General features: G+C 43.6%; 2 protein-coding genes across 5 annotated transcripts in view; one reads left to right on the plus strand and one right to left on the minus strand.

Moving 5' to 3' along the window:
* The window catches only part of CPSF2 (cleavage and polyadenylation specific factor 2), a 32,918-nt gene extending 19,208 nt beyond the window's left edge, over window positions 1-13,710 (minus strand). The window contains exons 1-6 of one of the 3 annotated variants that reach the window (XM_084793875.1): window positions 13,570-13,710; window positions 6,814-6,994; window positions 5,369-5,528; window positions 5,182-5,287; window positions 3,406-3,535; window positions 1,607-1,722 (exon numbers count right to left, since the gene is read on the minus strand). In XM_084793875.1, the coding sequence (XP_084650001.1) occupies window positions 1,607-1,722; window positions 3,406-3,535; window positions 5,182-5,287; window positions 5,369-5,528; window positions 6,814-6,962 (661 nt within the window). In that variant the 5' untranslated portion in view covers window positions 6,963-6,994; window positions 13,570-13,710. Of the gene's footprint in view, window positions 1-1,606; window positions 1,723-3,405; window positions 3,536-5,181; window positions 5,288-5,368; window positions 5,529-6,813; window positions 6,995-13,251; window positions 13,401-13,569 lie in introns of those variants that run through there. The other 2 variants (XM_084793873.1, XM_084793874.1) reach the window with 2 other exon arrangements.
* NDUFB1 (NADH:ubiquinone oxidoreductase subunit B1) lies at window positions 13,601-22,439 on the plus strand. Of its 2 annotated transcripts, none has more exons than XM_084793877.1 (3): window positions 13,601-13,741; window positions 20,390-20,531; window positions 22,336-22,439. In XM_084793877.1, exons 2-3 carry the CDS (start codon window positions 20,395-20,397, stop codon window positions 22,370-22,372), a joined length of 174 nt encoding a protein of 57 aa, XP_084650003.1. In that variant the 5' UTR covers window positions 13,601-13,741; window positions 20,390-20,394; the 3' UTR covers window positions 22,373-22,439. The 2 variants fall into 2 exon arrangements, with proteins under 2 accessions (XP_084650003.1, XP_084650004.1); XM_084793878.1 differs by lacking the exon at window positions 13,601-13,741 and adding an exon at window positions 13,767-13,880.
* Window positions 22,440-22,927: the final 488 nt, after the last annotated feature.

The following is a 22,927-nucleotide window of genomic DNA, read 5'->3' on the forward strand; positions in this document are numbered from 1 at the left end:
AGACAGTCGGCAAGACTTCCGGTCTCAGTCTGGGGGTCTCAGGTGGAGGGGGGGAAGTGGCTGAGCAAGAAGGTTGCCGTGCCATGAGGAAGGAGTTGCCATGGAGACAAGGATGGAACAGAGGCTGCCAGGGTGAGCCTAGAGGGCATGGCTGGGAAGTAGGCCAGGCTAGCATAGTTGAATTCAAATAGTTCTTTATCTGCCCAATTATGGTGCTTGAAGCGTTATTATAATGTAACAGGTCTCTATGTCATATTTGGGAGCTAGAGTGGACATAGAAAAAAACCACTAAAGCCAACACAGCTTTCCTGCTACACTCACATATGGCTTATAAAAACTAATGCAAAGCAAAGCAGAATGAGTCAAAGCAGAGGCAGGAAGTGACAGCTCACAGGCACCTCTGTAAAATCAAGGTAAAAGTCTCAGAATAAAACACCCAACACCCAGTCAAACAGACCTTGCACACCCTCACTTCTCTCTTGGTTCACTTTTACTCTGATCAATGTAGAGGAAGGTTAATTCAGAACATGGCTGTTCTGGCAAGAGATCACATCCAAAGATCTTCTAGGTCTGTGTGATGTGGCTGGAGACAGAGGCAAACAGAGCTGAGTTCAAGGCCAGCCTGGTATACAGCAAGTATCAGGTAAAGAAAAGCAGCACATGCCTTTAATCCCAAACAAAAGTAAAGTTAGTTTGTAGAAGGAAGCCCCCATGTCTGAAAGTAATGTCTAATTGAGTGGCAGAAAAGGTGACAAGCCAGAGAAGATTTGACAGAATAGGATACAACCAACTCTCACAAGAAGAGACAGTTTTACAGAGAGAAGAGGCAGTTTAACAGGACAATAATAGATAGATGGGTGGCAGAGAGAGAGAGAACTCAGGTAAACATGGAACGAGCCAAAAAATGGGAAGAAGCCAGAAGATTAGAGCAGATTGCTGAGTTAGTTTGAGGCGAAGTGGAGCAATTCTGGGCTGAGAGAGAAGCCAGATTACATAAGTCAGCTGGGAGAGGAGTTTGAGCCAGAACAGCTGAGTTGAACCAGTCAACCCAGAGCTTGTTTAAGCAGTAAGTCTTAGGTGGAAAACATTCTAAGTCCAGGTTTGCAGAAGGAGGCAGTAAAACTCCTAGACAACAACTGAGCCAGGAGAATAAAAGTTACTTTTCACACATCAGTATATATGTAGTTGTTATATATACGGAGACCAGAATGCCTCGGGCAGCTGTCTATGTGCTGAGTGGCGGAGGAAGCCAACCGTTAGAGAACATCTTGAACTGTCACATTAACATTTCTTAAACAAAACAAAACACAAGGGGCCTGCAAAGTAGCTTAATGGGCTAAGGCCTTGTGGCTAAGCCTGATGACCTGGGTTTGATCCTGAGACCCAGAGGGTGGGAGGAGAAAACTGACTTCCACATGTTGTCCCATGACCTCTACATGCACTCGTGACAAGCATGCGCCCACACGTCAGCATACACAGAAGATGCATAAGATGCCATGAGAACATATTATTAGTTAGTCATCTCTTATGACAGTAAACAGAATACGCGGCAACTCCTACGCCCGGGCTCCGCCCCGCTACCCCGCAGAGCGGCAGACGCACGTACTCAGGAGCTGCTCGTCTCTCTGCTTCCTCCTAGGCTGCACATACGTAGCATTAAATGAATCTGTGATGAGTAGAGAGGGTCTGCTTAGCATTTCCAGGGAACATCCATTCAAGTGGCTGTAACAAAGATTAAAGGTGAAGAGTATCTGTCATTTTGGATGAACAGTAATAGCTTCACCTATTACAAAAACAAGGAACTGCTTTTTGAAGGCCTCCCTCAAAAAAGACCACCACTTAAAGACAGGTAATATGATCACGCCCTTCTAAACGTATGGATTTTTCTGTGTATCCAAATATGCATTTACAACATAGATATCCCACGTACACTCCTATATACTCATTTTTATATTCTGGACTTGTCTGTGGCATTAATATTTTTTCAAAACCTAACTTTTAAAATTTATAAAAAAACTTTCTGCCTGGGATTGGTTTTTTAGAGAAAAGGGCTATATGCAGCCTAGATGGCATCACAATCCTATCTCAGGCTCACAGATGCCAGGATTACAGGCACGCAGCAAGGTGCCCAGCTCACAGCTGTAAGAGCTTCCTATTGCATCTGTGCTGTTCTGTGTTTATCTGACCATTTGCTCTGCACCCGCTGAAGCCGCCTTTCCCCCACTTTATCTTTGAGAGAGATGTTTTTGAAGTCCCAACCTTTCTGCCTCACCTCTCCAGTACTGGGAACAGAGATGTGCCACCACATCCAGCTGTATTTTTTATTTCTTTAGGACATATTTCCTGAAATGTATTCACTAGAATAGACAACTATTGTCAGATGCCTTTTTGAACAAGTTTAACCTTTTCCAGAAAGGCTTAACTAGGAAGACTGATAAGTTCACTTCCCAGAAGGCTAAAGTATTTTAAAGTAATTTAAACATACCTAATAAGTACATATTATTTCAACATCATCTTTTTTGACTAATGCTTGCCCATTTTGTAATTAGTGTGCTTTTTTGAGTAATTACTAGCCTTATACATATATAAATCACTGGTTATTGTTACAGCATTTCACTTTATTTAATAGTTTTATAGTATAATTTACAGTTTTCATTTAAGTCTAAGATAATCAAATTTATCACTCCTTTCGTAAGTAACTTGGGCATCTTCTTCGTGCAAACAGTTTCTTCCAAGTCAGAGACTAGACACAACAACACAACTTCTGTTTCTAGTTAATTCTAAACCCATCTAAAATTTATTGCTGTACTTTTACTTTTCCATTCTTCTTATTCATGCACAATTACAAGTCTAAATGGTTAGTCCTTAATGTTTCTTAATATAAAGACCTTGAGATGATTGCAATCTAACACAAAATAGCCATGAACTTAATCTAAAGACATAACAAAGGTGCCTGTAGATAGTGAACATACGAACACACACAGTTTATAAGATATTTCTTAATAGCAAATGAATAATGTAAAATTATTATGTACACTTTTAAAGGAATCTGTCATCAAGTAGCATTAAATTAGATAATAATTACTACTTTTACTGTCCCAGCCCCTAAAAAGACAAGAAATCACAAAGTTCTATGAAGAAATACATCAAGATCATATAAAATATAATGTACAAAATTCATTGCCTTTAAAAACTTCTATGGAAATATGTTTTATAGAATGGATATGTAAAAGTTAAAGCTCTTATGTCCTATAACGAACCTGTTGCCCTACAACGAAAATACTCAGTACTTGGTTTTAAATTGCTGTAGAGTTCTGAATAAGCAAAATTTTAAAAATCTAATTTTCCCTTCAAGGAAAGAAACAGTAAGTGCATTTCTTTTAGCACTTGTTTAGATATACTTACATCTCCCTCTTGTGGTTGAAGTCAACTGCGTAAACAATTTCTTCTTCTCCATCTTTGACGATTTTCCATATTGTTCCTCCTATCATGTGACCAGCTGGCAGGGGCGTGATAGATAAACCATGTCCTTTGCCTACATCAACAAGATAATGACAACACTGAGATTTTTTTTCTTAAAACAACCCAAAGGACAGTTCTAAGCTATGTTAACAGCAACATATTGAATAGTGGCACAAAATTCAGATATTAAAATGCTTACAGTGAAAAGACAGCCTTCTCTCCTGTCTCTCGCTACTCTGCCCCCTTAATGGAGATGGCTGTTCCTCTCGTTTCATTATGTCCTCCCCCAGAGGCAGCTATCTGTGCTTATACATACAAGGCTAGAGATGGGACCTAAAAGCCAGCACACTATTACTTAGCGTGAACTGTACATTGTGTCTATAGTGCTGTAGACTGAGCCCCACTCCCCACGTACACCAAATGCCACCACGCTACATCCCCAAGACTAAGTTTTGACATTTATTTTTTTGTTCTGTTTTGTTTTTTGGCTGTCCTAGACTTGCTTTGTAGGCCAGGCTGGCCTCAAACTCACAGTGATCGCCTGCCTCTGCCTCCCAAGTGCTGGGATTAAAGGCGTGCGCCACCACCGCCTGGCTAGTTTTGATATTTATATTGCACAAATAATCGCCAAGTTGCTTGCATATCTGGTAACCTAAACTGATGGAATAACAAATCAAGCCCCATTATGGTAAATAATGTACCCACAGAAAAGCTTAACACAAGCAAAACTACTTTGACTATACCACTAATGGTCATTTTGTGCTCTAATCATTAGCACCAACCACTATTGTGTCACTGTTCCTTGGTTGGCTTTTTTAGATATGGTTTTACTATGTACAGCCCAGGCTGCCTGAACGTGCTACATTATTCTAGATGGGATTTGAATCGAACTCATGATCCTTCTCTTAGCCTTCCAAGCCCTGGGATTACAGGCGTGAGTCACCACACTAGCTACTGCGCCATGTTTTAATGCCAGAGTTTATGTTTAAGAGAATTTCTAACAGGCTTCCCTCTAGCAGACTTGGTATTTGATATCCTTATTAAGTAATACATTTTCTGCTCTGCTGTCCAGGTATTTGATTTGCTTCAATTAACACATTTAGGACTCTGAGCCAATCTGTGTCCTGAACTAACTCTAAGCTCCGAGGAGGAGCCTGACACGTGAGCTTTGTTCATCATACACAGTTTAAGCACCATTTCCCACTCAGATATGAGGACACCCAAGCTGATAACATTTTGTTAGTATTTAGGCTGAATAGTTTGAAATTCAAATGAAAGTTCCAGAGAGAAAATGCTATTTTTTATTCCCATACCACAGTGCCTATAATTTTTATTAAGAATTCCTCTCAGGGGGGCTGGAGAGATGGCTCAGAGGTTAAGAACACCAATTGCTCTCCCAGAGGTTTTGAGTTCAATTCCCAGCAACCACATGGTGGCTCACAGCCATCTATGATGAAATCTGGTGCCCTCTTCTGATGGACAGGTGTACATGCAGGCAGAACACTGTATATACAAATCTTAAAAACAAAGAAAAGAAAAAAATTCCTTTGAGTACTTTTCAGGTTAAATCAACTCCATTAGTCCAAGCTGGGCATGCCGCAGCTAAGGGAAGGGTTCCTTGCCCAGCAGAGTGAGGGAGGCTCTGGGTTGGATCTCTTGTACTGTACAAAAGAAAACAACAGAGCTTCTGCTTCATTAGCCATCGATCACTACATTTACCTTTCAAGTTCACAATCTGAGAGAATTTCAGCTGCTGTATTTTATCAAAGGCTGCATCCACATCGTCTAATGTAAAGAGGGTAAAATCTTCTGTATTGTGTCGAGACTAAAAGAAAAAACACAAGCCAAGGATTAAACGTGATCACAAGCGGAATGGAAACGCCTCTCGAGTAACTGTTTCAGTTACCTGATAAAGATCGTACATGAACATCTGCCCCATTTTATAAACAGGGATTGTTGCATAGATGGCGCAGTTCAGCCCCAGCTTCCCCACAGCGAACGGGAGGGCACCAAGGTGGAGCGGGTCAGGGTGAGAGAGCAGCACCGCATCGATCTGGTGAACGTGCCTGCGAACACAATCAAGAGGGCAGCTCCATGAGAGTAAAGGCAGAACCGCCATCATGATGCTCCCAGTCTACACACAAGGCTACGCTGAGGAGAAGAGCGAACGTGAGGGCTCAGACAGCAACACCTCAGACAGTAGCTGCTACTACTGCAATACCAGGTGCACTTTAAACACTTAGAAAAATGTGGATACCACATGTAAGTTGATCTTAAATAGGTATCATGCATGCTATTAAGTTTAAAAAATCAGCTTAGAATTGAGGAAATTGTTAAAAGGCCAATATTTAAATGCTCAGATAGTTGTTAATGACTTTGGTTTAGTATTCTAGCTTGGCAACAAAATAAATGCCAATTGTCTGGGCTGGAACGATGACTCAGCGGTTAAGAACACTGGCTGTTCTTCCAAAGGTCCTGAGTTTAATTCTCAGCAAACACATGGTGGCTCATAACCATCTACAGTGAGATTTGGCGCCCTCTTCCAGTGTGCAGGCACACATGCAGGCTGAACATTGTATACATAATAAATAAATCTTAAAAAAAAAAAAGAAAAGCCAATTGTCACAAATATCATTAGCCAGGGAAGCATATGTCCTCAAGGACAACAGGAATAAAGGAGATGATTAGAGATTTTTTAAAATTTTGGCTTCAAGTTCCCCTTTTTTGTTCATTAATAGTAATAATGCTGCAAATGTAACTGATTTTTTTTTCTCTGACATATTTGTTATCAAGTGGGTACCATCAAAAAATCAAGTCCCAATGTTCAATATGGAGATGCAGAAAGTGAAGTCATGTGATGCAAGGACAGAGCTTTCATGGCGAAGTGTCACCTTTCCTCAGGTTTTGACAAAAATTAAAGAGCACACTTTACGTGGTCCACTAGCAAAGGAACAACAAGTTTGCTGAATTTCAAAAACACAATTATCAGCCAATCAAAGTTATGCAAATTACAATAGCCACACATTAGCCTTTTTTTTTTTTTTTTTGAGACAGGGTTTCTCTGTAGCCTTGGCTGTCCTGGACTCACTTTGTAGACCAGGCTGGCCTCGAACTCACAGCGATCCCCCTGCCTCTGCCTCCCGAGTGCTGGGATTAAGGCGTGCGCCACTATGCCCGGCTACATGTTAGCCTTTTGTCATGAGTAAAGTTTACTATGACCTAAGTTAAAGAAATGATCACAAGAGTATATAACATTAAATGATGCTATCCACGTGTGGAGGAGAGGAAGTAGAAGATCTGCTTGTTTAAAGCTGACCTAATGGAGCCTTAGCAGTACGGACTGTAACTCACTTCCTCAGGGAGTCAATGATGTCCATGGAGAAGTGCTCATCCCAGCCGCAGTCCAACAGAAACCTGAACTCGTCCACCTGGAGGAGATAGCAAAGGGCAGACTCCTCCTGGACCCCGGACAGGGTGGTCAGTTTGATGATCGATGTCATCCTGCTGGTCTAGTAATGGTATCTAAAAGGTACTTGCAAATAAAATAAATAAATAAAATTTAACATAAAAGCACAGTCCACAAAACAGGTAAATTATTTCAAACTTTTAAGTGCACAGAAATTCCAGAGTCTGATTAAAAGCTGGCATGTTAAAATCTATTCCATCACAGCCATATTTAAAAGTACAAGTCAGCCAGGTGTGGGCCACCACGCCTGTAGTCCCAGCACTCTGGAAGGCAGAGAGGCAGGTGAATCTCTGAATTTGAGGCCAGCCTGGTCTACAGAGTGAGTTCCAGGAACACAGAGAAACCCTGTCTGGAAAAACAAACAAACAAACAAACAAACAAACCAACGAAAAAAATAATACCTCATTTATAGAGTCCTTCAGAACCTCCCCAGGGTGTGTGTGGGCAGAGTAGTGGATTTTAGAATCACTGATCCAGATTTCAACCCACTCCTACACGATTCAGGGCAAGTGAACTAACTTTTCCTCCCCTAGGGACTCCTACCCATTCAACATTAACACAATTGCTAATTATCTTATAATTAATACTTATAATTATTAATATATACATAAAAGGGTAGAGATTCCAAATAATCCAGACATTATCTACAGCAGAGATTCCTACACCCATATTGCTCAGTATTAAATGGTAGTAAATTAAGAACTCACTCTTCAGGCCGGGTGTGGTGGCGCACACCTTTAATCCCAGCACTCGGGAGGCAGAGGCAGGCGGATCGCTGTGAGTTCGAGGCCAGCCTGGTCTACAAAGTGAGTCCAGCATGGCCAAGGCTACACAGAGAAACCCTATCTCGAAAAAAAAAAAAGAACTCACTCTTCAAAGGCAATCTGTTTTTTCTGTATCTAGGCTTGACAAGTTTGCCTGTCTTTTTCTCTATACCAGCGATCTTAAATACACACTCTCCTGAGAATCTGGTTAGAAAATGTAGACCCTCCTTTCTCCCACAATCCTCAACACACGCACATGCAAAATGTACTCACTCATAGAAACACACGTGCTTTCAGGAAGCTTACTGTTAGCCACACTTGTGCTACACTATAAGTGACTGAGGATTGTCTTTAACGTTTGCAACCCCCAAACAAAACCTGACACAAAATGGGCACTCAGCATATGCCAGCCAGATGCCATGTACACGGGGACACCTACTACACACGAACACTGCTTTGTAGTGAACTTGTGAGAGGGAGTTCTTGGTAAAGTGAGATGGCTCAGCAGGTAATGTAGGGCTAAATTTAACCGCTCCAACTCCCTTTAGTTGTTCATTTTTTGAGATGCCCAGCTTAGTTTTCTACTCTATAAAATGTTTATAAATATAATTTTGAAGAGAATCTAGGCACTATGTCCCCAAAGCTCCTTCTGTTTTGAGGGGGGCAGTGACTGAACTTAAACTTTGAGTTCCATGTATGTTAAGCAAGTGCTTTAGCTTAAAGGATTAAAAGCATGCACCAACACGCCTAGCCAGAAGAGTTCTTTATAAATCTTTTTTTAAAAAAAGTCTTGTGAGCCAGACATGGTGGCGCACGCCTTTAAGCCCAGGACTTGGGTGGCAGAGGCAGGTGGATCACTGTGAGTTTGAGGCCAACCTGGTTTGCCAAGTGAGTCTAGGACAGCCAACGTTACACAGAGAAACCCTGCCTCAAAAAAGAAAAGAAAAGAAAAGAAAAGAAAAGAAAAGAAAAGAAAAGAAAAGAAAAGAAGACTCATGAATATATTGTAATTTACTTGTTTATAATTCTGGCGTTTCCATCTCTATGTCTTTCTCTCTCTCTTTTTTAAATATTTGTTTATTTATTATTATGTATACAATGTTCTGTCTGCATGTGCACCTGTAGTCCAGAAGAGGGCATCAGATCACATTACAGGTGGTTGTAAGCCACCATGTGGTTGCTGGGAATTGAACTCAGGACCTTTGGAAGAGCAGTCGGTGTTCTTCTCTCCAGCCCTCTATGTCTTTCTCTAAGGCCCATAAGCTGCAGAAGTAGCACACGCTTCCTGAGACAGGCTCTCACTATGAAGCCAGGTTGATCCGGAACTGACCAAACAGTCCTGACAGCTTCAGGTTCTTTATCCTCCTGCCTCAGCCTCTCAAATGCTAGGGTTTCAGTGTGTGCAATCATGCCTGGCCCTATATGGTCCATCTTTAAAAAGGCCATACTGGCACTGGACAAAGGACTCAGACAGAGGTTAACTGTGCCAGGTGGTGGTAGCACATGCCTTTAATCCCAGCACTTAGAGGAAAAGGCAGGCGGATCTCTGTGAGTTCAAGGCCAGCCTGGTCTACAAAGTGAGTCCAGGACAGCCAAGGCTACACAGAGAAGCCCTGTCTGGAAAAACCAAAAATAAATAAATAAGTAAATAAAGGACTTGCTGTTCTTATAGAGGACCTGGGTTCAGTTCCCAGCATCTACACAGTGACTCACAACCATTTGCAACTCCATTTCCAGGGAATCCAAAGCCCTAGACTCTAAAGGCACCAGCCATATATACATATAGGTAAAACATTCATACACATAAAATAAATCTAAAAAAAAGATAAACATATTTGTGAGGAGATAATTTACTAAAGAGATTAAAACATTGCTGGGCATGGTGGCACATGCCTTTAATCCCACAGGCGGATGGCTATGAGTTTGAGGCCAGCCTGGTCTACAAAGTGAGTCCAGGACAGTCAAAGCTACACAGAGAAACCCTGTCTTGAAAAACCAAAAAACAAACAAACAACAACAACAACAACAACAAAAACCCACACCCAAAAATAACACCCCACAAACAAACCATAAATGTATAATCATGGGTCAAATTGGTAATAACCTGCTTACATATACAGCTTAATAAGTGAATTTTAAAAATTCTCAGTTGCTTCTGTAATTAAAGTAATTAAGATTAATTATTAAAACACATTAAGGTCAAGGCAAAAAGAGAGAAGACATTCAAAAGATTGGTATGACATTAGCTAAGACACACCCACAAAGCTAGAGGTTATCAGTGAAAAACTCAGCCTGGCACGCTTACACAGAAAGACGGACTGACCAAATGAACAAGACAGACTCAGCAGAAGGACCCTGGATGCCTTGGACCTAGTTCTACAGGCAGTAAAGAGGCATTTAAAATTAAATTAAACTTAAACTTATTTACTACTAAGTAGGAAGACAGCATGATACAGGCAACTCTGCATTGAAGGAAAACAGGCAGATTACATGACTGAACACTAGACGCCTACACACTTCTCTCCACGTCACTGACTCTTACACTCTTTTGTCTAGACTGTATTTTATTATAACTTTTTATCAATTAATTGGTTTTTGGGTAAGTAGCCAGGGCTGAAGGTCTTCCCCCTTTTCAATTCCGGATCTTTCTCCCTCAGAACACCTTGCACAAGTACCATCCCTTCTCTGTTCTTAGCACCAATACCCGAAAGTCGGGCCTCGGTACTTTACACTTGGATTTCTCCATTTCTGTCTCTGCAGCTTTTCCTCTCTTCGTGCCGATGAAACCACTGCTGCCATATTAATCTGAGACATCCCTCCACATTACCCCTTGCTCTAGTCTTTGAAGGCAGGACTCATGAGACAGCTCAGTGGGTAACTTGAACCTGAGTTCAGTCCCTTGTACCCACATGGTGGAGAGCACCTGCTCCAGCAAGCTGTCTCTGGCCTGTATTTGTGCACGGTCGTAGACGTGCGCCTACACAGACGCACACACAGAGAATGTACGATAGTGAAATAAGTTTAAAACTTAAAAAACAAGGCAAAACCAAAACAACCTTAAAAAGTGTCTTATTGTGCCGGGCGTGGTGGCGCACGCCTTTAATCCCAGCACTCGGGAGGCAGAGGCAGGCGGATCGCTGTGAGTTCGAGGCCAGCCTGGTCTACAAAGTGAGTCCAGGACAGTCAAGGCTACACAGAGAAACCCTGTCTCGAAAAACCAAGAAAAAAAAAAGTGTCTTATTGCCTGAGGTGAACTAAAACAAAAACAAAAACAAAAAATTTAATGTTTTTACTGGTGAGTGGGGTGAGGAGTAACCGAGAAGCTGCCTGGACATCTGTTTACTATTTATTCTCCCAAGGCCTAGCTCACATTTGGCCTCCTTACTCATGCTTCTCCCATTATTAGTCTAGACTAGACTAACACAATAGGACTGGAGAGATGGCTCAGAGGTTAAGAGCAGTGCCTGTTCTTCCAAAGGTCCTGAGTTCAATTCCCAGCAACCACATGGTGGCTCACAACCATCTATAATGAGATCTGATGCCCTCTTCTGGCCTGCTGGCTTACATGCAAGCAGAGTACTGTATAAATAAATAAATCTTTAACCCCCCCCCCCACAAAAAGAATGTGGTCTCCAGGCTACTTGGGGGGGGGGGGGAAAGAGCCACAGATGTAACTTAAAAATGTTCACAGCCACATTTCAAAGCAAAAAGAGGCAAAGCCGGATGTTTTCTTTAACAGTGTCCAGATCATCATTTCGACGTGTGATCACTTAATGAGTCAGTTTACACTGTTTTCGTACTGTCTTCAAATTCAAGGGTGTACTTTCCCTGTACATCTCTGTGCAAACCAACCTCAGTTCAAGTGCTCAATACTGCATGTGGCTAGTGGTTACTGTAATAGCAGAAGTCTAGACTCCAAAATCAATGCTTGAGACTGGGGAATTTTGTGGGTTTTTTTTTCCCATAGCTAAAGAGCAGGGTTGGCAACACCCTGTTTTGATGGACACGTGTCAGACTAATTTTAATGGTATCACCAAGCAAGAAGTCTCCCAGACTAAAAACTAGCCACCCTCCCAGCAAACTGGTAGTCACTAGCTGAACGCTACGCAGCCTTCACTTCATTTCTCCGTCTCTTCTCTTGCCTCTGTGGAGGCGCTTGCTGCCTTACTTGAATGGCTGCAGCTTCGTCTAGTTTTCTTGTCTCAGGCTGGTCCTCCACACCCTCATAGCCAGACCATCCCAGGAGTCAATACCTTCATGGCGGCCCCCTCCCTGCAAGTGTGCACTGGCTTCCTGCTAACCACTCCAACACAATCCAAACCCCTGCACTGGAAATCAAGAGCGCTCATAAGCTCATCCCAACCTCCAACTGCACTTCAGTCTTCACCAACCACCCTTCCCGGTTTCACGTATTTTTTTTTAAATCTCTCCAACAGTGTCCAATCTTCTCAAGTTGTTAATCCCTGTTCTGCGTCCAGGAGTGACTTTGTTCTCCAGGGTTTAGCAAATTCCTTTTTTGATCCAGCTCAGGCGCAGCCTTTTCCCTGTCCCCGGGTCAAGCTGACTGCTTGATCACTTAGCATGACAGATGCTCAATGTCTAAAAGCGATCATCTTTGTGTCCCCCAAACCAAGCTTGTTGTTGACAATAATATAAATAAATGCGTGCTGAAAGCAGTGAACCCGGCATATCAGAAATTCCTCCGAGGTGGTGATTTTGACCATCTCTGAATACATATCTTGAATTGACGTCCTGAATATATATCAGATCCCTGCTTTCTTAAGGATGAAGGTGCATGTTGAGGACAACCAATGAGAATTACGCAAAATCCAAGAACCAATGAGAAGTAGGCAAAATCCAAGACCAAAGATGGGGTCTGGACTAATCCTGGGACTTTAGAGAGTGGGACGGTCTCTCTCGGGTCGTTCAGGTAAAGAAGGGCTTTCCAACAGGCAAGGGAGTTGTAAAATTAAAGGTTAGAGGGTAGACATAGAATAGTGGCTTAGGTTCTCCAAGTCACAGGGGGCCGGACTGCTGGGGTTAGAAATGGCCTGGCTTCTGATTTCCTGAAAAGTATGTCAACAAGGAAAGTAAGAAGGGGGTCTTGGGAAATACAGTGATTTTGGAAGTGCTGAGAGCGACGACAATCCTAACAAGGCGTGGCATAAACATGTCTAGGGTCTCTAAGGTGAATCCAAGATGGGGAGAGTCTCCGAGGGAAGGCTTGGGGCTAGGGGGTAACCGTGGCACCCGCGGAAGGAGCCGAGGCTGGGCTCAGATTAGCTCTTAGCTACAAGAGGATGAAAGGTCAGAGCAAATAGACAGGAGGGAGCGCAGGGAGTAAAGGAGAAACCATAGGGGCTCCACAAACACCCCGAGGTTTCGGCCGGTGGCAAAGTCACTTCTCTTTCCCCTTGCGGAACACTTATTGCAGGAACCACGGAGACGGTCACAACCGAAACCGCGGGAGCGCGTCCAGGAGACACCGGGCCGACGCGGGAACCCAGTCCCCCGAGGCCCTCCTCCCAGACCCGAAGGCTTTCCTTCTCCGGTCCTCACCTGCCTGCTCGGTCTGCCCCAGCGCCGTCCGCCGCCCTTCCCAACCCCTAGCGGAACGCAGGCTCGAGAGCGAGCGGAGCCAGCGCGCGCTCAGCGGCGGGGAACGGCCGGCGGGAGCCTCGGTGTGGTGGCCGCCATCTTGGGCCTCGGGCGAGCGGCAGAGGCGGGGACGACCCGGGCGACACCATCTGGAGGGGTGGCGGGGGAGACAGGTCGGGGAAGACGACGGCGCGGAAGCTCACAAGTCTTGTCGGCGCGCATCCAGGTTTTGTTCAGAATCCACGTGGTTACTAAAAACTTATCAATCAGAGCACTCACTTGTGAGACGAGAGAGAAAAGAGGCGTTGATTCGACGCCACCGCCCCTGTCCCGAGGGCCGGCGCTGCGAGTGGCAGCTCCTGAGGTCACGGCTTCCGCCGGCGCCAGTGGCCTAGCTCCCTGCCGCTGCCCTTGGTTGTGGGGTCGCGCTTGGCTTGGCACCAGGCTGCAGGTGGGTCTGGGGACCTGGGCGCCATCTGTCGCAGTGGTGCGGGTGGGAGGGTTCTGGGAAAGGCTCGTGGGGACGGGAAGCCAGGGTCGCCTTCCGGTGACCACTACGCGCCCTGCCCGCTCCACACCTTTTGCAAAAGGTACGCTGATGCCGGCTTAACCGAAGTCTTTGGGGACGACCCTACTCGCTCGCCCTTGCGGGACTTGGGGGGGGGGGGGGGCGGGGCGGGGGCACTGGAGGATCCTACAGCAGGAAACGCGGCTCACACTTACAAACAGCGCACATTCGCCCAGGCCCAGACATGTCTGCTCACCCAATTTCACTCTGGTAAATAGGAAACCCGCACTTACGCATTTGCCCTTTAAAAGCATGGCTTTATGCTTGGTTTCCAAGCATGTGTATGTCACAATCTCAGGTTCCATTGCTCCATGCATTCAGTTCTGTTTTCCATGGCTTAGGCGACACTTTGTGAGTAGTACTTATAACTGTGGGGTCCAGTTAGACACAAGGTGACTCACCAAAGTAAGACTCACACCAGTCTGTTTTCTTTTTGGAAGGGGAAAGAAAACTGTTAAAGAAAAATGTTTGAGAAAAATTGTGTTGTTTTGTTGTTGTTGCTTTTCTGTTTTTAAGAAAACACAAGCTGAGTTTGGTAGTAAATACTTTTAATCCCAGTGGCCAGGGGCAGGTGCATCTCTGTGAGTTCGAGACTAGATTTCAAGACTTGCCTTGTGTGTACATTCTGAGTTGTTAGCTACAGAGTGAGGCTCTGCCCCCACCACAGAAAAGTAGTCGTAGAGTTATTTGTAGTGTACATACAAGAGACAGTCGAACACAAGAGTTTAAGCCATATCAGGATAAAGATTGTACCGCACTAATCCTGACTCTTAACTTGCTTGTAATTTAAAGCAAGGTACTCTGCTATGACTGAACTTGGATTTCTTCATCTGAAAAAAAAAAGCCCACTGCATTGAGACATTGTCACTTAACAAACCTGTATTGCTGTGGTGAGAACTGTATGTTAGTGATTATGCAGAAACACATTTTCCAAGCGGCACACTTCTGTAATTCCAACTGCGTGTGAGGATGAGGCAGGGGGATAGTAAGTTTGAAGCCAGCCTGAGCAGCATAGTAAGACTGTCTCTAAGAAGGGGGGAATCCTAAGAGGATTTGGGTTTTGTTAGAAGGTTGCTATAAAATTTGGATCACTTTAATCTTAAAAGATAAGCGACTGGGGTGGAGAGATGGCTCAGAGGTTAAGAGCACTGTCTGCTCTTCCAAAGGTCATGAGTTCAATTCCCAGCAACCGCATGGTGGCTCACAACCATCTAGAATGAGATCTGCTGCCCTCTTCTGGCCTGAAAGTGTACATGCAGGCAGAGCATTGTATATATAATAAATAAATTAAAAAAAAAAAAAAAAAGATAAGCGACTGAGGCAGAGTGTGTATCTCTGTGCCCAGCATGTGCTTTACAAAGCTAAGTGGAACCCCTAGCGTCTTCTCTCTCTCCCTCAACTCTCGCTCTCCTCTCCCCAAGAGAGGAAAAGACAAGTAACTCCTTAAAGCCCTAACGTGAAACTCAAGTTTCTTTTCTTTCTTTCTCTTTTAGTTTGTTTGTTTTTTCTTTGGGACAGGGTGTCTCTGTGTAGCCCTGGCTGTCCTAGAACTTTGTAGACCAGGATGGTCTGGAACTCACAGAGACGCCTCTGCTTCTGCCTCTGGGATTAAAGTCACCATGCCCAGCCTCCCAATTCTTCCTCTTTCTCCTCATTCTTCCTCTTCTTTTCTTCTTCCTCCTCTTTCTCCTCTTCTTCCTCTTACTATAGCATCAGGCAGTGGTACACAGAGGAGACAGAGGAGGGCAGATCTCTGTGAGTTTGAGGCCAGCCTGATCTCCAGAGCAAGTTGCAGGACAGTTAGGACTACAAAGAGAAATGCTGTCTTGAAAAAACAAAATAAAATGCTATAGCTGCTTCAAATTCTGAAATAAAAACACAGTTTTTGCCAGGTATGATGGTGCACACCATTAATCCCAGCACTCAGGAGGCAGAGGCAGGCAGATCGCTGTGAGTTCAAGGCCAGCCTGGTCTACAAAGTGAGTCCAGGACAGCGTGGGCTACACAGAGAAACACTGTCTTGAAAAACAAAACACAGTTCTTATGGACCCTGACAGAGAAAAGGGTTGGCTCACTGGTTCACAGTGCTTGCTGCTTTTCCAGAGAACCCAGGTTTGGTTCCCAGCACCCATATTGGGTGGCTCACAACTGCAGCTCTGATGCGTTTGGCCATCTTGGGCATCTGCACTCATATGCACAGGCACACACACTTAAAAAAGCTGAAAAAAGTAAAATATTTCTGAAGAGCTAAAAAGAGACTATTAATATGTGCTCTCATAAGAACCAGCCAGGAATATATTTCTTAAAGCAGTTAATTGGTCCTGTCCTCTAACTAACATTCTTAGCTTCCCTGAAAACTTCTTAGGCTCACCTTAGTGAAGTTTGTCCAGGCCCTCACCACCATTGCCTAGACTAGACACAGATGGCCAAGATCCTCTCACTCTACTTCCTCTTACTCATTTTATTTATTTATTTTTATTATTATTTTGTTTTGTTTTTTGAGACAGGGTTTCTCTGTTAGCCTTGGCTGTCCTGAACTTGCTTTGTAGACCAGGCTGGCCTCGAACTCACAGTGATCCACCTGCCTCTGCCTCCCAGTGCTGGGATTACAGGCATGCGCCACCATGGCTTTCTTACCCATTTTATGGGAAATCATTGTTACTCACAGATGTCCAGCTTTTCCCTTCCTGATCATCTACTTGTAAGAAGACATCCACGGTCATAATGTTCACTGCACGGCTCCCCAGGCCTCTTGAATATATTCTGTCCCACTGTAATATGAGATGCCTTTCTAGGACTTTCATGATGACTGAGTCCAACCATGGATGCTATAAAGAATCCTTTTCTTAGTGCCAATGTTATTATGTCTGGAATCTGTAAGAACCCATATGTGACAAGAGGCCTTCATCTCTTTTCTTCTAAATAGAGGCAGAGCAAACCCATCTCTCAGAATGCCATAGTAATGGCTCGTAGCCTACTGATGGCTATGAGCTTATTTTAAGTTGCTCTGAGCTGGGCATCAACAAGTATTCATTAATACAAAATGAAATCTAACAGTTGTGCAAATGAAGCTAACAACTATTTTTTCTCTTTTTCATTTGTGTGTGTGCACCTTCATGCCACAGCACACTTGCTGGTGCAGAGGTTAGAGGACAACTGTCAAGTTGTCAACTCTCTGCTTCGGTCATGTGGGTCCCAGGAATCAAGCTTGTGTCCTTAGACTTGATGGCCGGTGCCTTTACCTGCTGAGCCATCCTTCCGCGTCTTCCGTTTGCAGTAAAGACAGGAAGTGTAGGTGGCCATTAAGCTTGCAAGCACATTCTCATGAACACAGGCATTGATCTGTATTTTGCAGTTGAGTGCTTTTAAAGTAACTTATAACCAAAGGTCTTTATCATCTCTATACTTGACTGGGTCAGGTTTACAAAGGTCATCAGTTCACTTGGTGAGCCCTTGCTTAACATTTCAACATAAGTGATGCTACTTACTAAAGGCTAAGAGAGCCACTGTCCTAGAGGAAATAAAGTAAGATTGGTTGCACTTACTCTATACCTTCAAGAAGCATTTGTAGCCAAATCAATGGGTGAATTGTTCCGGAGTCTGTAAGAAGCCATATGTGGCAAGAGCCCCGTGGTCTAATTATCTCTTCTGAATAGAACCAGACCAAACCAATCTCTTAGAAAGTTAGTAAGGGCTCTATTATTCCAGCCTCATCCTGGAGGTAAGGCCAGATTCCCTAGTTTAAAAAAAAAGACTCCCCAGGGGGTTCTGATGTGTAATTAAGGTAGAGAATTCCAGCAGTAGCCAGGCAACAGACTACAACATGAAACTACCACAGGGTAAGTTGTAAGAATATACTCATCAAGTGCTGCATCATAGTTTTCTAGGTCAGTGATGTTCAAACTGGAACTTGCTATGTGGAATATTATATACTATGAACTCTAGTAACTGCAACTTTAAACTTCATGATGATAGTCTAACACTGGGACTTTAGGTACTAGGTTCTTAAAATCTGAGAAATAATTAGAATTGTGTTAATATACAGACCCGTATCAGGTAAAGCAAGAGTGGAATCCATATAAGCTGAGCACAGATTATGCTAAGCACTCTTGCTGGCACACTGTGTTGTGTCTCCTAGGATTGGCGTGCCCTCTCAACTGGTCCATGTGCTGTATTCATTCACATGTGGATGTGGTTTTGTTTCATCTGTGTATCCAAATCTTAACAGAAAATTGGCAATTCAGTGGTGTTTTTATTGAATTCAGCACACATTTGCACTTTTTTTGTTGCTTTTTTGTTTTTGTTTGTTTTTTCGAGACAGGGTTTCTCTGTGTAGCCTTGGCTGTCCTGGACCCGCTTTGTAGACCAGGCTGGCCTTGAACTCACAGCGATCCACCTGCCTCTGCCTCCCGAGTGCTGGGATTATAGGCGTGTGCCACCACGCCCAGCTTTTTTTATTTTTATTTTTTTATTTTTTTACTTGATTGCCAGTTCTGTTCTTCCTCATCTGCCTTTTGGAAAGTGTTGAAAGCTAAAACGTACTTAGGTAATCAGAGATATTAGCTCAAGGGGAGGAAGAGTGCTAGGATATAGTAGGCATTGCTTGGAGTGAACCTGAATTTCAAGAGCAGCTTGCAATTTATACTTTTTTGAGTTAGGCTTTTGTTTTGTTTTGTTTAATTATGTTATATGTATGGCTGTTTTGTCTGAATATATGTATGTATATACACCACATTTGAACCTGGTATCCTTGGTAGTGAGGAGTTGTGGGATCCTCTGGAACTGAAATTATGCATAGTTGTAAGCTGGTGTGTGTACTGGGAACTGCAAGAGCAAGTACCACTGAGCCATCTCTCCGGCCCCAAATTAAGCTGTTTCTGTATCCATATAAAATGTGGATAATAAGAGTTACTGCAAAGTCTAGCCAGAAACATGATAGCCTAGTATGTAGTATCCAGTCTATAAAATTGTTTTCTTTTATAGTCATTTAGTTTTCTGATCTTGTCACATTATGTTCAATTTGTTTAATCCTTCAAAAGATAATTTTCAATAAATTTCTTTACTCAGAAATTCCACTACTAAGCTGAGTTTGGTTGTGCACGCCTTTAATCCCAGCACTCAGGGAGGCAAGAGGCAGGCAGATCACTGTGAGTTTGAGGCTAGCCTGGTCTACAAAGCAAGTCCAGGACAGCCAGGGCTACACAGAGAAACTCTGTCTCAACCCCCCCCCACACACACAAATTCCACTACTAGTAAAATATTAAAATTGCATTATGAGGGCCTCTACAAATATTTTACACATGTGAAAGTTCTGAAGCAACACAAAGAGTACAAATGCTCAGTTTTTGTAGGTAAAAAAATGTTAAATTCTCCATTTCTTGGCTCTACAGCATATCAAATTACTGGTTAAGTAAGAAATAAGATTTCATAAATAGTGTAATGCAGTCTAACTTTATTATGTTTATTTGTGTATGTGTGTGCATGTATACAGAGAGGTCAGAGTATAACCTGTGGGTTCTGGGACTCAAACTCAGGCTTGGCAGTAAGTGCTTTCATCCAACGAGCCATCACACTGGCCCAAGTACCGGGAATCCTTACACTAACCTTTATCATCTGATCTTGAATTAAGTTGTTTGGTTTTGTAGGGTTTTTTTTGGGGGGGGGGGTAGTTTTGCTTTGTTTGAGACATTGTTTCTGTTGATCAGACCAGCCTCAAACTCACAGAGATCCTCCTGCCTCTGCCTCTTGTGCTGGGATTGAAGGTGTGCCCTGCCACCACCAGGCTTTCAATTAAAATTTAAGTACTTTCTGATACCAACATACCTAAAGAGGCTTATGCTTTTAACATGTCTCACGTCCATGGCTATCTTCCTATTTCTGATGCAATTTAAAAGATGACTTGTTTTAAGCCAGGTGTAGTAGTTTACACCTATGATCTTAGCACTGGGAGGTAGTCTGGAGCATCTGTTGGAGGTTCAAGGTCATCGTCTACACAGTTGGTTCCAGAATATAACTATAGCAAGATTGAGCCTGTTTCAAAAAGTTCTCCAAACCAAATCAAAGGGTAATTATTTGTTAACATGTCAATTGCACATATTAATGGCATCCTCGTTCAAATAACATACATTGATTACATGCACCCTTCTTCCACCCTCAGCCCCTCTATGGTGTACTGTTCCCAGCACACAGTCATCCCTGATTGATTAAATAATCAGCATGAAGTAACTGGTGGCAAAGCTATAATATTATAAATGCAGGGTTACTGAAGTGGCACAGGAGGGAGAGGAGGAGGGGAACACGCGCTGGGGGGGGGGGGGAAGAAGGGAAGGAGAGAGGGGAGGGAGGTGGGGAAAGGGCAAAAGGGGCTGTGGGACCAAAATTTCTGGCTTATAGGATGAGTCTCTGGGAGAGGGGAAGCCCTGTCCCTAGGTAGAGGGCAGGCCATGCCAGCCACGCCCTGCCGCAGGCCTGTCATTTCAGTATTTCAAGGACAGCTGTATTCTGCATTGCAATTTCTTTTCTGTCTTACAGTCAAGATGAGCTTACTTCAACTTCTCCGTGACCACTGGGTTCATGTACTTGTCCCTGTGGGCTTTGCCTTCGGATATTACCTAGACAGGAGGGATGATGAAAAGCTGACTGCCTTCCGGAATAAGAGCATGCTGTTTCAAAGGTCAGTTCATGGCAGCTCTGCAGAGCTGTGACCCTTTCGTTCCAAAGAAGTGGTTTTTTCTTTTTTCCTGAGACAGGGTTGGTTTCTCTGTGTGGCCTTGGCTCTCCATGACCCACTTTGTAGACCAGGCTGGCCTCAAACTCACAGAGATCCACCTGAGTGTTTTTTTCCCGACTCTGACAGTTAGTAGTCAAGTGATACTTCAGATTTGTTATTTAGTTGTTGTATGAAACTGTATGATTAACCTCTAGAATGTAAACAATCTTTAGTTTATGACCTAGCCATTTCAGATGTTTGAAAGTTTCCATTTTTCCTTTTAATGTTTCAGCTAATATATATATAATAGTGACCTTTTAAATTTTGATTTTTATTTATGTGTGCATTGTATGTTTTGTCTGGGTGTTCTTAAAGGCCAGAAGGGGATCAGATCCCCTGGAGCCGGAGTTACAGATAGTTGTGAGCCGCTTGGTGTGGATGCCCTGTGTGATGGCACTCATAGCCTCTAAGCCATGTTCCCTCACTCTCCTTATGACTTCTTCATTCATGCACATGTTTGTTCTTTTCATCCCTGTCACTGGTTCCCTTCCTCTCCAAGTAGACTCCCTTCTGTTTTCATGTCCTATGTATTTAAGTCTAGATTTTGCAAATGACGGGAAACATGCAGTTCCATTGTTACCCTTTATTGTTGCTCTTTCCCCTGAGGCCTCCCCTTTAGTTCTCCCTTCTAGAAAGACTTACTACTGTATGTTAGCGGGGCAGTGGTGGCACACACCTGTAATCCCAGCACTAGAGGAGGCAGAGGCAGGCAGATCTCTGTGATTTTGAGGCCAGCCTGGTTTACAAAGTGAGTCCAGGACAGCCAAGGCTAACATAGAGAAACCTTCTCTTGAAAATAACAACAACAACAAAAGTGTATTTAGTGTAGAAATAAAACTTAAGCCAGGCACCCAAACCTATCATGCATTTTCATATATTATCGTATACTGTCTTGATACAGCTGAAATGAACAGTACTGCTATTCTTAGGAAGCATCATTGCCGGAGAGCTTTATGTTGTGAACCATCATGTGGTTGCTGGGAATTGAACTCAGGCTGTGCTCTTAACCACTGAGCCATCTCTCCAGCCTGCATTTGTTATGCTTAAAGAGGACTCAGGTTTGGTTCCCAGCACCAACGTGGTGGTTTACAACTGCCTGTAACTCCAGTGCCCTCTTCTGGCCTGGTAGGGCACCTGCACACACATAGTTTGTGAATGTATTGCCCAAGTTGTGAAACCCCCAAAGACCACCAGGAATCAGCTGGGTGCAAATCATGCTGAGTCACGTTTATTAGTCAAGCTCAGAGCCTGGACCCACATGAGGAGGGAAGATGGCAGCCCCTAGTGCTAGGGGAACAGGGTTTTTAAAGGAAAAAACAGTAGGAGGGTGGGGGTGGTTTCCAAGCCTTGCTGGTACAAGATGGGTCAGAGGAATACAGGAATGTTGTTCTTTAAGCTGATTGGCTGGGGGACCAGGGCCAGCCCGGAGGGGGGAATTTTTTGTTTGTTCTGGTCACTGAGACCTGTAGCTCTGATTGGTTGGTCCCAGGTGCAGGCTCCGGGGAACAGTTGCTAGCTGTAAGTTTGTGGCTCTCCCTGGAAATTCCAGTGGGGGAGAGTGTCAGGTGCTCAGGCCCTGAATACAAAATGGCATTGGTTTGGCCTCTACATGAAATACTGTAAGGCACGCACATACACATAAAATAAAATTTAAATATTTTTAATGGTTTATTTACTGTTTTTGTTTTCCTTCTTTCTTTTCACGCAGGGAACTGAGGCCCAATGAAGAAGTTACTTGGAAGTAAAGACTGGTTAAATCAGAATGTTCTCATTTTAAAAGTTATCAAAGAAATAAAAATGTTTATTATTTAATTAGAAGAATTTAAAGTGTGGTTCTTTTAAATATTTTATTAAGGTAACCATTTATATCCTTTTTATATTTTATTGAGGTTACTTTCAAGTATGGGGCACAGTTGACTTCAAAATGGCTACTGAAGCCATGGTGGTGCACACCTGTAATCCCAGCACTCAGGGAGGCAGGGGCAGGTGGGGCTCTCTGTAAGTTCAAGGTCAGCCTGGTCTACAAAGGGAGTCCAGGACAGCCAAGGCTACACAGAGAAACCCTGTTGGGGGAAAAATAAAGTGTGTTGGGGGGGGGGAGGGCACTACTGAGGCCAGGTGTAGTGGTATAGTCCTGTAATCTTAGCACTTAAGAGGCAGAAGCAAAGCGGTTGCTGCAAATGCAACATCAGCCTGATTTACAGTAACTTTTACTCACTCTACTGCCTTGCTTACCTAGGCCTAATCCTGGAAGCTTCTAGCCTCTGTGCAATCTAACCTAGGCCTAGAATGTTTTCAAC

The sequence above is a fragment of the Acomys minous genome (genome assembly GCF_964271855.1).
Source record: "Acomys minous genome assembly, chromosome: 8".
Lineage (NCBI taxonomy): Eukaryota > Metazoa > Chordata > Mammalia > Rodentia > Muridae > Acomys > Acomys minous.